The sequence below is a fragment of the Bombus affinis genome, chromosome 1, assembly GCF_024516045.1.
Source record: "Bombus affinis isolate iyBomAffi1 chromosome 1, iyBomAffi1.2, whole genome shotgun sequence".
In the NCBI taxonomy this organism is placed as follows: domain Eukaryota; kingdom Metazoa; phylum Arthropoda; class Insecta; order Hymenoptera; family Apidae; genus Bombus; species Bombus affinis.
In genome coordinates this window covers 2,760,119-2,775,047 of record NC_066344.1, presented here as the reverse complement: position 1 = coordinate 2,775,047, position 14,929 = coordinate 2,760,119, and the positions used below count along the sequence as shown (strand labels likewise).

General features: G+C 35.0%; 1 protein-coding gene across 2 annotated transcripts in view; it reads right to left on the bottom strand.

Moving 5' to 3' along the window:
- LOC126924933 (titin homolog) overlaps positions 1 to 14,929 on the bottom strand; it is a 75,321-nt gene that overhangs the window by 13,424 nt on the left and 46,968 nt on the right. For both annotated transcript variants that reach the window (XM_050740378.1, XM_050741185.1), the window contains 13 exons: positions 14,259 to 14,422; positions 13,233 to 13,454; positions 12,352 to 12,605; positions 11,564 to 11,727; positions 11,218 to 11,488; positions 10,393 to 10,644; positions 10,170 to 10,302; positions 2,589 to 2,757; positions 2,469 to 2,514; positions 2,180 to 2,315; positions 1,358 to 1,514; positions 967 to 1,095; positions 132 to 479 (listed from right to left, as the gene is read on the bottom strand). In XM_050740378.1, coding sequence (XP_050596335.1) covers positions 132 to 479; positions 967 to 1,095; positions 1,358 to 1,514; positions 2,180 to 2,315; positions 2,469 to 2,514; positions 2,589 to 2,757; positions 10,170 to 10,302; positions 10,393 to 10,644; positions 11,218 to 11,488; positions 11,564 to 11,727; positions 12,352 to 12,605; positions 13,233 to 13,454; positions 14,259 to 14,422 — 2,445 coding nt within the window. The remainder of the gene's footprint in view (positions 1 to 131; positions 480 to 966; positions 1,096 to 1,357; positions 1,515 to 2,179; positions 2,316 to 2,468; positions 2,515 to 2,588; positions 2,758 to 10,169; positions 10,303 to 10,392; positions 10,645 to 11,217; positions 11,489 to 11,563; positions 11,728 to 12,351; positions 12,606 to 13,232; positions 13,455 to 14,258; positions 14,423 to 14,929) is intronic.

Genomic DNA, 14,929 nt, shown 5'->3' with positions numbered 1-14,929 from the left:
ACATCACAATTACGTGACTACGTAGTTGCGATATATTTGAGTAGAAAATTGTTAATTTATCTGATAATGTCATATCAGCAAGTTTGCCGTAATTTAAAGAATACGATAAAATATAATCTCAATTTACATACTAATTATTTCCAGGCGGGCACTGGCTTCGATACGACCATAATCATTCTCCACGATCACTCTGTACAGTCCTGCGTCTTCTTGGGTCACTTCGACGATTTCCAATATCTTTACGTCGTCTCTTTCCTTTATCGAGATTCTAGCAGTCGGCGTGACAATTATGCCATTTTTGTCCCATTTCACCCATGGTGACGGGTGGCCAACTACAGCACATTGGAATCGCACGGTTTCCCCTTCCTCGACCACGCGATTGTGCGGAACTGCGTAAAATTTCGGTGGACTGATCTTTGGCCGTCTTGACATCGACCTACTTCGTGGAAGAAGCTGCGGAGACCTTAATTCTCGACCATCTGTAATTGTTCCATTTTGTCACATTTCTCTTCCAATTTAAAGAGTTGATTGATACAAGCGACGTAAACCTTCTCTTTTTCAGCATTCAAAGCAAGAGTTTGGTCACCATCGTTTGAGTTAACGTGAATTTTGTTGTTAGGCCAGATATATTTTGGAAAATTAAATTAATCCGTAATTGCTACGATGAGAATAAATAATTGAAAGGACAAAGATGGATACATAAAATAATAAAAAAAGGTTAGTATTATGGGATTATAGTTATTACTTTATTTAAATTATCCTTATGTAACTATTTTAGTTAAATCATACCATTAATACGTACTTGTATGTACAACACTCGACAAGTTATCATGGAAATAAAAATTGCAGGAGTCTGACAAACTTCATTTTATCAATTACGAGTTAAACCTTTCCGAAAGTTTATTGTTTTATTATATTAGTAACTTATTATTATTATTTCACACGATTTATTCTTTTTACGCTTACGCGAAACTGCGGGAGACAAACTCCTGATCGGTGTTGAGCGTGGCGTCGACCTCGGCGTCGATCCGGCCGATAGAAGTCCTGCGGGCCTCGTTAATCTTTGGCTCAAAACATTCTCTTTCCCTTCAGGCACTAAAACGTATTTAAACAAAATGACTTACAAACAGGCAGCTTTTCATATTTCTGACACGTATTTCAAGAACGTCGGTAGCAAACGTGTTTCTTATCGCGAGAAACTTCAATAAAATCAGAATCTGGCTGTACTCGAGACACGATTTACTTTGCAGATACAGTGGTAATTGAATAACACTTAAACCGAAGGTTTCACGTATTTGTATCACTTGACGTTTCCATATTGCCTTATTAAACGATCGTGAATTAAACACGAAATTACCATCCACTATTAGGCAAGCTGACGTGAATGCTTTTCCAAGGTCGTTATATGCCACGCATGTGTATTCGCCCTCGTCTTCCGGATAAACATGTTGGATGCACAGACGCGCGGTTTCTCCATCAAAGTCAGCGGAGAAATCGCCACCCATTTGTAGAATCTGAATGTGCATATTACAAGCAAGTAAGAATCATCATTACAGAGACGATATAATCTTATATGAACTCGCAGTTTCTTTATTTTTCTCTATATATGTACTTTAATATTATTATTACTATAGTATTAGTTCATACAGTATAATGGGATATTAACACATATATAATACAATATCTCATATGCGCTACATAATTCTAACACAGGGAATAACAATATATGGAATATATAGAACATTTCTAAATTCGTATAGAATGAAATAATGATACATAGAATATCTCTAATTTCTTATATGTATAATGGCATAAAGTGGTATAAGGAATGTTATTATTAGACTGCAAATGTTTATGCAATTATAGGAAATTCAAATATACAAAAATGTACAGAGTGTACAGTATAATATATGAAAACATACAAAATGCATCTTTAAAGTAAAATTATATGAATTTCAAATTTACACGATGACATAAATTTCTATTTAGATTCTATTTCTTAAATTGCATAAAAGTATCCATAAAAATACGGATGTATATGAATATTTAACTATTATATTATATTATACTACATTTATATATATGTATTATAGAGTTTAATTTTCGTTTTACATTATACCATTCGGTGAATTTCATAACCAGATATGAAAATATTTCTTAGTTAGCAATTAATATTTACCTTTCCTCCACGTTCCCAACGCACCAATGGCGCCTCGGGAGTAGCGTGTACTTTGCATTCAAGGGTAACAGCATCGCCGTCGCAACATCTCAGATCTCGCAGCTCCCTCGTAACTATCGGCAAAGTCAGCACCTTTCTGCCAATCAAAATTCACAAGCGTCATTTAATAAATACGATCGAGATATTAGTCAATATTAGCCGTTGTTTCATAAAACGTGGCGGAATTTGGCACGTGCCGCGTCATGTAACAGGATTTATCTACGCAGTAATCTAGATATGTACCACTTACCCGTGTGTGACCCCTGATTTCTTCATTTTCTCTTCTTTGCCTTGACCTGAAAGCATGATACATGTATTATCCTTTCGTCTAAGCAAATCGTCCATGCTTCTTTCGAATGCTAAACATTACCTTTCGCGTAGATCTGCAAAGAAATCACGGCTTTGGCCTCCCCATGGCAGTTCCGCGCTATTACGGAATACGTTCCCGTAAAGTCGAGTTTCGCGTACGGTATCTCCAGCCGATACTGAGGTCCTTCGCCGACCAGCCGGAAGTGGGCTGCGTCCCTGTAGTAATCAGGCTGTAAAAGAATGAAAATTGGAAATAAAATATAAATTGAGAAACGTTGAAGAAGTTGGAAACAGAGAGTGGCTCACGAAATTATTGATACAATTAAGAATTTGACAAAAATGTATGAAGTAATAAAATAACATAAAGAAAGAACTTTCTATATAGTTGAGATTTTCAGGTAACAAAATCCTAAAAGATTAACCGTGCATTTCTAAATGAAAAATATTATAAGGTCCTTGTTACATGGTATTGGAAAGTTCTAAATATTCCACAAATGTTTCTTACATTCTCCATTATGTCTGAATAATCTAGTGATTCGCTGGAGAATGTAGAACATGGAATTTGAAATACAGTAGAGCCCCATTTAATGGAGCGAAAGTTCAGTGTCTGATTGTTGCCGACTGAATCTACTTATCTGAACACGAACTGCTCTTATTTGTATTATAGATGGAGATCATAGATAGGATAGAAACTCAAGTTGTATGAACCGTGTATATTATGTATTTCTTCACCAGGTTCAGAACGAATCAGAAATTGATCAGTCTATGTAAAAATATTAATTTCTTCCTCACAAACGAAATAACGTTTACAGTAAACGGATTAGATGGCTAAATAGCGTTCTGATATTTTCTTTACGTTTGAGTGCATTTGAATAGCGCCATCAAGAACTTGAATATGTATTCGTTGCTCTTATCCACACGCACTCTGAAATCTCACGCTACTAAACGCAACTTTTATTGCTGACTTCGATAACACGTAATCTGAGTGCGTGTATAAATATCCAACGCAAACTCGTGCTGGAAGAGCCATAGGAGAAGAAAAGAGAAACGCCACGAAGTTTTGAGTCCAAAAGAACTTTACCCTGTTAATGAGAGATGATCTCGAAGTACAACCTCGACCTGAATACCGACATTTCCGTAATTTACGCCCACATTGAGGTCACCCCTTGTGATCGAATGCTAAACCATTATTTATCCATTATTTTTATCGATTGTTTACAAAATCAACAAATTTATAAGTATTTCGCTACAGGTTTGGAAAATTTGCAATATTTTTATTCTTTCTGTGGTTTCTGAGAAAGAAATTATTATTTTCATTGTTTCTCTACATAATCTTCTGTTTTATAAATCTTTTGCTGCATTTGCAAAGCTTTTTAATATTTCTTACGCCGTTGTGTCTCTTTTTCAATAACAGAAATTCTTCATAAATTTGGCAGCTTGACGAATCCGGGGTTGAAATGCAATTGAAAAAAATGTTCTAGATACATAGAGACGAAGTCAGGTAGAAAGAGAAGGAAGGGCAGTTGATAAAAGTAAGATGGGAAACGTCTTCGTCGGGGCTCTAGTCCATATAGGGAGCGAAAGTTGAACAGATCGTTCGAGACTGATCTCGTTGCTCGTATGACACAAGTGCCAACGCGTATTACCGTTTTTTCATTACTAATTGCGCGTCTCTTCGCCAGACACGCCCTTCTTAAACCCTCGAAAATTAAGGTCGTTGAAAAAGAAAGACTCGATTGTTTCCTTTTTCGACCGAACCAATCTGAACATGCAGCGTTTCAACGCGCTTTAAGTTGCATTTAATTGTTCCGGATCTGACATCTCTAATATACCTCGGAATACTTTTCTCTGTCGTTAATAAATATTATTTACCTAGTTCTGATTTAGTTTCACTTGATATGATAAATGTTCGAAATACGTATTACGGGTTACGATGTTTGTAAAATATTTGTCAGGTGCTGAACATCGAAACTGACTTTGATTTATAGCAACATGGTTGTCATCACGAAATGAAGTTTTCAGTATTTCTAATGCTCGAACTCGAATCGTGACATAATGGACCTTCTGAGACCCATCTGTCTTTCACCTGTCGCGGTTCGCCTACGATGAAATTTATGCGGACGACACTTCCCGTTACGGAAGAGAGGCGCCATAAACCGAAGCAGAGCCGGCTACTACAAGGACTTCTTGCAATGTCATCTTATATAGATCTATATTTACGCGTGTAAAACAGATTGTCGACATACAAGATATCTGTTTGCTGGTGGACATATAGAGAGCAGAAACTTTCCGAGTTTCCGAGAATATTTCTGTTTTATGGATTAATAGAGTATTATTTCTAGGCTGTTCTATGATATACGTAAATAATATGTCTAAAAAAACTGTATTATTAATATTAGAAATTCGTGGAACAATTTTTAATCAGCCACGCATAGAGATAATATTTTCCTAGAGTATTATTTTCAATGTTTTCTAGAATATGTTTAAGTAGTAAATTGATGTTTTCATCAAAATTCATGGCAAGAGTTTTAATTAAATTCAAACGAAGAATTAACAAATCACTATTTTTTCATTCTTCTATACTTAAACAAAAATAAATTCTCGACTATGTTTTTATTAAAATGAATTTTCATCGAATGGCTGATAAAACTAAAGAAACATTTTTAATAAACCTCAGACAGAAAATTAATATTCTTCACGGGATATTATTTGTAACTTTAAACAATGATATTTTTATTAAAATCAATGTAATCATTTTTAACGAACCTCAAGAAGTTGTTTACATTTACGTCATTCGCCGTTAAGTTTCCATTTTGATGCCAATATTCATATATACATTTAGCAAATAAAAATATTATTAGATATTATTTACTAAATATATTTGTATATCTAATATATTCATCAGATAAAGAAAAGAGTAATCATGACGTTGAAAACATAATCTTTCACGGTATCCAGAATTTTTTGATCAACGAGCATCGATCCCTATCGCGAAATCGCCACTCGTTTATCCCCATTTAGCAGCTGCAGCTGCACTGAAAACAAACTTGGACGTATTTGGCGGTGCACATTCGCAGTCGCGACGCGTCGCGTCCCTCCGATCGACGACGGGACGAAAGAACGAGAGAGGAAACTCGGACTCGGCCAACATTACGGCGAACAGGCGCTGACATTCGCGCTTAAGCGTCGACCAGTTCGATGAATGTCCTAACGAGCTCCGCTGAGATCGATGGATGACTCACGTCACAGAGATCACGGCTTTGAGATCTTACAATCCGATTAGATCCTCGATGATATTTCAATAAATTGGTTATGGGTCGAACGATAGTTTTATCGATAAAAATAAGAACAGTGGGTATTATCATTACATGAGAAAATAATATCAAGTGAGACAGATTTACAGGAATTAGATGTCGAATGGAGGAAGTATAAGAGTAATATTATTACTAGAAAAGGATATCTTCATAGATATTGTGTGTTAATATTAATGTTAACATTAATGTGTTAATATTAGTATAGTGTAGATATTTGTGTAAATTTATATCTTTACGAGTATTCAATTTTTTTTTTCAAAAAAGTGAGATTTAAATAGAAGTTTGTTTTATTCTTTCAATGTTTTATATATTTATATATTTGATATGTTATTATATATTTTAATAATATTCTCATGAGGGTATTATATAATAATGATGATATATTCCCATAAGTGTGTAAGTGTCTGCAGTTTAGCTATTAGATACTAAATATGACAAATTTATGCAAATTAGGTGTCAAGTAAAGAAAAAATCTAATAACATTTGTAAAGAACGTGCGAATATTTATATGAATGGTTTCATGGATTTATGCGGTCTTAAGTACAAAAGAAAATAAAGGTATTAGATGGAAACTACGTAAAAACGACTTGACAGATTTATGTAAATTGGGTGTCGAGTATTGAAGAAAATCGATCATATTTCAAAAAGTAGAAACGCGACAGTAAAATTGATAAATGTGAATCGCATTTTAGAAAGACAAGCTAATTCTTATCAAGCATTACATTCATTACGCAAATAATAAACTTGGAATTTAGTACGAAGATTTAAAACGAAGCTTTGTGAAATAACTATAAAAAATATACATTGGTTCGATTATTGATCACTAAAAAGATTCTAAAATTACGTAAATTTCTTGAAAGAATTTTTTATATCTTAGCTCTAAAAAGAATGCATTCATAAGACAGTAAATTCATGCGCATACTGATTCTTACAAGTAATTTTTCTAATTCTTGGAGTTTTCAAAAAGTGTTACAAAAATGCAGTGGAAAAATTTTAATAGATAACGCTACAAAAAGTACAAGTATATTATAAAAAGTATAAAAGATGAGTTTCTGCTTACGTTCCGAATTTCCACATCGAATATATCCAAATCCGAAATAAAAGAGTCAGCGATACGAAGAATTAGCGTCCGAAAGATAAATGCCACTTTCTTAGTGAGGAGATTTTCAACGAGTACCCAGAATGGTCGAAATAAAAAATATCCATGTCACTTATCGATCTTAGAAGCTACGATCCAGAGGAATTGTAGGAGGACGAGTGGCTATTCGTTCGCCAAAGACACGCGACGACTGTTTTGCCGCCTTGTGCTATTGCACTACCGATCCATCGACGAAGAAAGTCGGCTTCGTCAGGATAAGTGGGGAGCCTCTTCTCTCTACGCTTTTCGATAATGCAGATATCCCTTTGTCACGCGGATACCATATACGCCTGTTTTTTCCGGTCACCAATCACTTCCGGTTTCCTTTTTGCTTATGCTTTCACTTGTTGACAAATACATTTTTCGTATTATTTATCTATTATTATTTGCGTGCCTCTTTCAATGTAAACACATTATATATTATACAAATAATAATTACGCACACATATATGTATATATAATATTTATAACGTGAGAGTTAAGTAATTGAACATTCAAAGGACATAGGTATGGTACTTAATTAAAAAATCTCATTATTAGCACAAGATCTTCCGGTCGTTTTTCATTTTGCTTCTAAGGAATGCTTAGCGTCAGACAGCGACGATGACGATTCAGCGCTAGAATGACGTCAACGTGTTTAAAATTATTATTAATTAGCATTCGTTGACTGTAGTTTCGCGCGTGCTATCGCCAGAATAAACTCGGAAGAGTTCGTACGAAACTCGTATGAACACGTGAATGGAATATAACTGACAGTAGCTTGCAGTAACTGTTGAACATGATAACGCGAGTTCGCGCTCACCATCCATATGCAGATGCGCTAGTTACGATAAATAGTAACTAGAAGATAATTCTGGATATAGTCGACAGATTTAATCGATAGGTTTAATATATTCTTTTGTTTTTATCCCTAGTCCATGTAAGAAAGTGCAATAAAGGTTTTTCGCCTCAGAACGATGTGATAGATTTATCCAAAGAATAAAATAATAGCTATAGTGATCCTACCTCTAAATACAGAAATAACAACAGTGGCATATTCTTTCATCAAATCTTTCGTATCACTCCTATCAATCCGGTAAACGTTTACTACATCGAATTGGGCTATTTTTTTCTTTGTCAATAGTAGTACAATAAAATTCGATCTAGCTTTTTAGATATTAGCATTGTTAACATGAAGTAGACAACTATACAAAGTACAACACCGCTTATAAGTATTAGAACATTTGCATAACTTAAAGTTAAAGAAGAAAAAAAAGTAAACAAACATTAGGAAATTATTGAAACCTTTATTTTAATTCATACGAGTTTTATCGAATTGATGCAATAAAATCAATTTTCTTTCGCGTCTATATCTGTTGCATTTTTTCGATCATTGTTTTGATATTCATATGATTGCTGTGTGAATGATTTCACAACTCCGATTCTTGAAATTTCTCATTTAATTCATCTCAAATTTTTCAATGGGATTTTGGGCCATTAGTGAGCGAACTACGATAGGCGAGGGGGCTGGTAACACAATATTATTAATTTATCATAACGATTGCAATAAATAGTTTCAACAAATTATTTCTGTACGTTAATTATTTCTGTACAATTAATCACATTTTGCATAAAACTATATTCAGAATCATAGTAACCTAAGTGAATCTACTGTTATTTTCTCTAAAATAATGTTTTGCGTTTATCGTTGCAAAAAATTCATTATTTTTTTCCAAGTCATGAAAACATATCGCCACAGAGGAAATTTTCACTTAATTATGGAACTAGACTTCGATCAACTACGAAACTAAATGTATAATACGTTCAAAAATTGAAATATGCGTAAAATTCAATTTCTCAACTTAAAATCCTGACTAATGATTTCCACTGCGCCATGATCTTCACTCCGCTGTGTAACAGGTGTCTCAGCACCCGTGAACGCCAGTGTAGTTCGAAGTAGTTTCATCCGTTCAGTGATCAGACTGCACTGACCGCAGTAACAAGATTCCCTGGGCCCTGGACGATTCCCATTGTCGTTGGGACCTTCCACGCGATTGAGCAATAAATTTCTCTCTTTCTCCCGAAGCCGGGTGTCTAACCTCACGTAACTTACTATTACCTTTTAAAGAGCCGTCTGATATCAATGCCGTTTCCCCGACGCATATAATGCTTGGCCCATTTATGGGCATAATGCGGTATGTTACGTTGTCATTTCTTTTTCGCAATCACCTTGACCCACATCATGGATCAACTCGGCATTAGGGACACGTCATTTCACCAATTGCACAACGTTTCTCTCTTTCTTTTTCTCCATCGTTCCCTGTCCGTTCGATCAACCACCCGCCGATCCGTAGATGTCTATCTGATACGAATCGATTTGTACGAAAGATTGACTCGAGCCTGGATTTTATACGATTTTCCTTTCAATTTTTGATCGACATTGTTTAAGAAAATTGGGGGCTAGTGGTGACGAAGGATGACAAATGGTAAAGACCGAATGAAAGTTGAGTCATTGATTTGTTCGAAAGCGCAGAGTTAAGTTTCATGCTGGTCGCGTGGCGAACGTGCTTCGTAAAATCTTTTTCCACGTTTTTATCGCTGCTTGTCATTTATGACTTTTCTTGATCGCTATGGAATCGGTATATACTCGATATGTAAGTTTGAATGAAATTTGTATGGGAGATAATATAGGAAGAAGTATTATTTGATACGCATTACTTTTCTACCGATGATTGTACGCACCAACCAGGGGTGAGAAGAGCTTCCAAATATGGGGGTTGAAGCTATAACTGTTAGAGTACGGATGTTCACACAAATGTATCATTTTATAAAATAGGTTAAAGTACTCGTAATCTAAACAAAGATTTGTTTCGTCTATTAAAGTAAGTAAATTTACTTTTTCGTTCCATCTTTTAAATTGAGTTTCATCCAAGTTTTTGATATAAAGTTTCATTTAAAAAAGAAAATTCCTTACATCGTTCAATTTCCTTCGCCTAGATTATTTACATTTTCAAATTAAATGTCTCTCATATGCGTCTTATATATTTCTGCATATTTAAAATCGAAACATCCGCAATCTAATAATAATTGTTTACTGTGATTTTAAACGCAAAGATAAGCATACGAACAATATCCAGATTGTTCGAACAAAATTATTTATTTTAAACATAAAAATTACGTAAGATTAATAGAACTGAATAAAAAATCTTACCCTGAGAAAATCGCGCAGCCACATCACTTCCGGTTTCGGATCACCCACCACCTCACAGGATATAATAACATTGTCGCCTTCAATCGCCTCGGTAGACAGTGGTTTTGTGACGAAGAGAGGTTCTTTCGAGTATCTACAAATTTTTATCAAGAGAATATGCAATTAATTCAGTTATGTAAATGTAAAATGATCTTCATTCGACTGATTGTTATACAGAACTTACGGTATGTCTGGCGTGGACACGATCGTTACAGTTGGCACTCCTTCAGCGGACATCTCGTCATCTTGCGTTTCAGTGCCAATAATGGATACTCTTGTTGAAGTCTCGGCAAAGCCAACTTCGTTTGTAGCTGTACAACAATAAACGCCAGCATCCCTTTGAGTGACCTTGGCCAAGCACAGCTCGACGGTACCATCGTGGTTCAAGGTCATTACTGCTCTTCTGCTTGGACGTAAACGAATTCCGTCGCGATGCCTAAACAGATGATTCAGTTTTAAGATTCACTCTTCGGCATCGATACACGTCGATGACATATTTCATATTTCGATCAATTATTTTATTTATTTAAAATCTCATCCATTTCCGAGAATATTATTTACGCTTCAGACGAGATATTTCCTGCGCTCTTTCATTAATCTAACAAGATATCTTGTCCGCAGATTCAGATAAAAAGGTATTCGAATTGAGATCTATCGTCGTCTCGAATGTACAAGGGTTAAAATAACTGCGTTTTATTTCTCTTTTGTAGAAAACGATATTGAATCTTAGATATTGTGAAACGATTATAATTTTAGACGGTGTTGCCAATGATCCTCGATGTTAAAGCAGCATTAAAATTAGAGAGAAAAAAGAAAAAAAACAGACGAGTATCTCTTTTATCTAGAGTTACATAAATCAAATTACGTCGCCAGATATCTCGTCCTTGATCAACTGCTTCTCAAGCTTACTATTTTGCTATTATTATGGAAATAACTCTTCTATAATTTTTACAGTATTATTAAACCGTGAAAATTTTGTCGATATCGTGGTTGCTAAGTGGATATTTACCATACGATGCCAACACTGGGATAAGCTTCTATTTGAGCTGTCATCCGCAGATCTCCGCCTAGTTTCGCGGTATAAACAGCGTCAAGGCCACACAGGAATTCTGGAGCAATGTAAGCGCGAATTCCTTTGTCTACTACCAGGATACATCGACAGGACACCGAACCACTCGCGTTCTTCGCCATAACCATGTAACAGCCGGAATCTTCCAACATGGAGTGAATAATCTCCAGAGTGTGGAAGTTCGAATCATTGTTCCAGAATACGTGACGATCTTCGAGAAAATAGGAATGCTTTTAATCTGTTGAAAATATTACGAACTAGGGAAACATTGGCAAAGTATATTTACCATCTTGTCGAATCTCTTCGGCATCCTTATACCATGTGACTTCTGGAGCCGGATATCCTGTCACTTGACACGTGAGTCTAACGGGAAAAGATGCTTGAACTCTTCTATCTCGAACTCTCATTGTGAATTGTGGTGGTCTGTCTTCTGTTTCGTCTCCCAAGCCTCTGCGTATCAACGCGAAAGTTTCATTTTAATCATTTCAATTATTAAAATTATATTAAAATTATTTAAAATTATTCCAACAGAGATTAGAGAAAGATAAAAAAACATGATCGAAAATTTACATATGTGCACAGTGTTACGTAATATTAGATGGAAATCGATAATCGGTTATCATTCGCTGATTCTAAAAGGAATTTCACCGAATAACACATCCTCATTTCGTATTTCCCATCTTCGCTTGTTGAAATTAGAAAATTTAATTATAATATTGCGAAAGAGTGATAGATAGACCGCTAAGGTTTATGCAAATTTATAGCTTCATTAACACTCACTGTAGAAATAGATAGAAAATTATAGAAATATAGAGAATTCAATAGAATATGAAACTTAAATAGGTTTCACTTTGTAAATAGAAATTGTCTCAATAAATACTTCAACAAATATTTTGCTGTGGATATGTGACATATTCTTATACATCACATGTATTTTCTACATATTTATATAATGCTTGAAATTCCTCATAAATGAATAAACAAAAATCCACAGTATTATTATAATATTTACAATTAACCGTTACATAAATTTCCTATTAATTTAGACACTGATTTCATATCGATTACTCATACCTCGATCTAAGTTTCTCATCAGCCTCAATGATCTTCGGATCATTAACAACGAGTACCCTAGCAAACGATGAAACCTTTCCAATCGAATTACCCGCCTCGCAAACATATCTGCCACTGTCGATTTCCTGAACATTTTCAATCGTCAAACAACACCTGGTTGCACTGTGATAAATCGACAATCTAGAGTCACCGTTGGGATCAATTTCCATCGATTCGTGGTACCATTTTATGTCTACCTTTGAATCAGCCCGTATCTATAAAATTTTATACAGATTCATAAATCTCTCGCAAGATTCTGACCAATAGTATGGAAACCTCGAACGAGGATCTCTAGCAAATTTTGATCAAAGTTGAATCGACGATATAGTAAGATTCTACAGTTTCTGTAACTCGTTTTAATGTACAAAGGTTGCAGATATTTCGTCGAAACATGATGTAATATTGAACGCAAGAAGCACGTTAGATATTTGAAACTTATGGAACAAAATGATTAAAACTCTGCTTTTTCTCAAAATCTGCTAATTGAGCCGCTCAAAAGCCGCGTTGATCAACTCTATAAATTAAAAAGAAGAAAAAAATATGATGTTGCAAATAAACGCTATTTCTTTTAAATTAACTTTGGGATGTGATCTTCTCGTAATAAATGAACTCATTAACATAATAAATGAAGTCATTAATAACGTACTCATGTACTGAAATTGAAAATTAATAAAAACGGAGTTGATCAATTCGGCCTCTAAGGTACTCGAGTGTGCTCTAAATCCTTTTTCGAGGTTTCTATTTGATCGTAAGCATGCATCGAGTACGTGTATTGAATTTAATGATAAATAGCCAGGATTAAAAGCGGGAAACGAACGATTGACTAATAATAGCGAACTTGCCTCGCATTCCAATTTGACTGTGGCCCCCTCGAGCACTTTGAGCTGACCTGGCAAAATCTTCGTGAACTCCGGAAGATCGACGATTTCGCTGACCTTGACGGAATTCGTCATAGTGACGGACTCGCCCCATCCATAACGGTTCCTTGGTGTTACTTGGAACTTGTACTCGCCACCCGGTTTCAGATTGAACGCGTCGAACGCGTTGATTGGTGTCATACCCAGCTGATAATGAAACCAATTTAATCTCGTTTCTCAATTTGATTTGATGAAATAAGAAGATTGGTCACGAAACAGAATTGGAGATAAAGAAATGAAATTTCAATTCATTCGTAAGATTGTTTCATGCAATTCATTAACGATCAAAACCGACACAAGTGACAAAATCTTCAATTTGAGGAAATTATGGAGGAAGTTAACGCCTTATATAGGAAATCGCGTGCTTTCAAACAATAAGATACGTATTTTATTAAAAGCAGCTATAAAACTTTGGAAATCTATGATAAAATTTTCTATGTAAAAGAAAAATACACTTATTCCACTTTTTCATTAATTGCAAGGGAAATTTGTACGAAATACCATGGTTTTACATGTATCGCAATGTATCAAATTGAGACCAGGGACATACGAGACTGCAGGAATAAAAAAGAATTTACGATCAAGATTTGTTAGTATGGCTTGGCTACGAGTTAAAGTAACAGAGATATTTCTTACTATATAGATTCCTTAAAAAGTGGCAGATTGTAACAGAGAAAAGATTTATGTTACTTCGCAAAGGTTCATCGTAGTTTTAAAGTATCAGACCTCGAACTGTCAAGAAGTAAATCGTGTTCAATGTTGTACAATTTTCGAAAATGAATCCTAAACTTCATCCTAAGATCCTAAGATTCTATCAGCTGATCTTCAAATAGTGTTAACGGTTTCTTAAATTTTAGTTTTTAACATTGTAATTCAATCCTTTTTTTAGCATTTACTGCTTGACTTCTCAAGATCTGATGTTAAAAGAACGATAAATAATATCGACGATACCTCGACCCATCGTGCACCACCGTCACTGCCCAGCAACCAAGCGTCGACTTTGTATGCGATGACAGGCGCTGGTCCTCTCCTTTCTGCTTTTCCCCAACTCAAAGACAACCAGTTCTTTCCTCCGTCAACTACCACCGGTTCGCTCGTAATTGGTCCTGGAACATCTAAAGGAAACAATTTACTCTCACTCTTTGCTCTATCTTCCTCTCAATTTTCATAAAATTTTCATACAAGTATAACAAGTTTGGAGCATTCCAAAGCGAGGGCTTTCTAAACGAAATACATTTTTTCGTACATTTTTGTGACAAATAAGAATATTATAATGGTAAATGCCATTTCTAATATAATTAATTATATGTTACAGTTTCAATAATATACAATGCTATATATGATGGTATTATAAATGAAATATTCATTTTTACTCGAGAAAGTTGTTATTTCTTTTGAATTTATGACATGCTCTAAACTTTTGAGTGTCAGCAACATTAAATTATTCTGCAGCACACTTTTCACAGTTACAGGTTTCAGGTAATTTTACACAAATCCAGCTGACCTCTATGTCCATACAAATATTCCAAAAAATCGATGATCAAGCAATCCTTATCAGACCACGATCGTCTCAAACGAGAAATCGTCGTGTCTTCATCGTCGTTCACGACGATTCCATGATC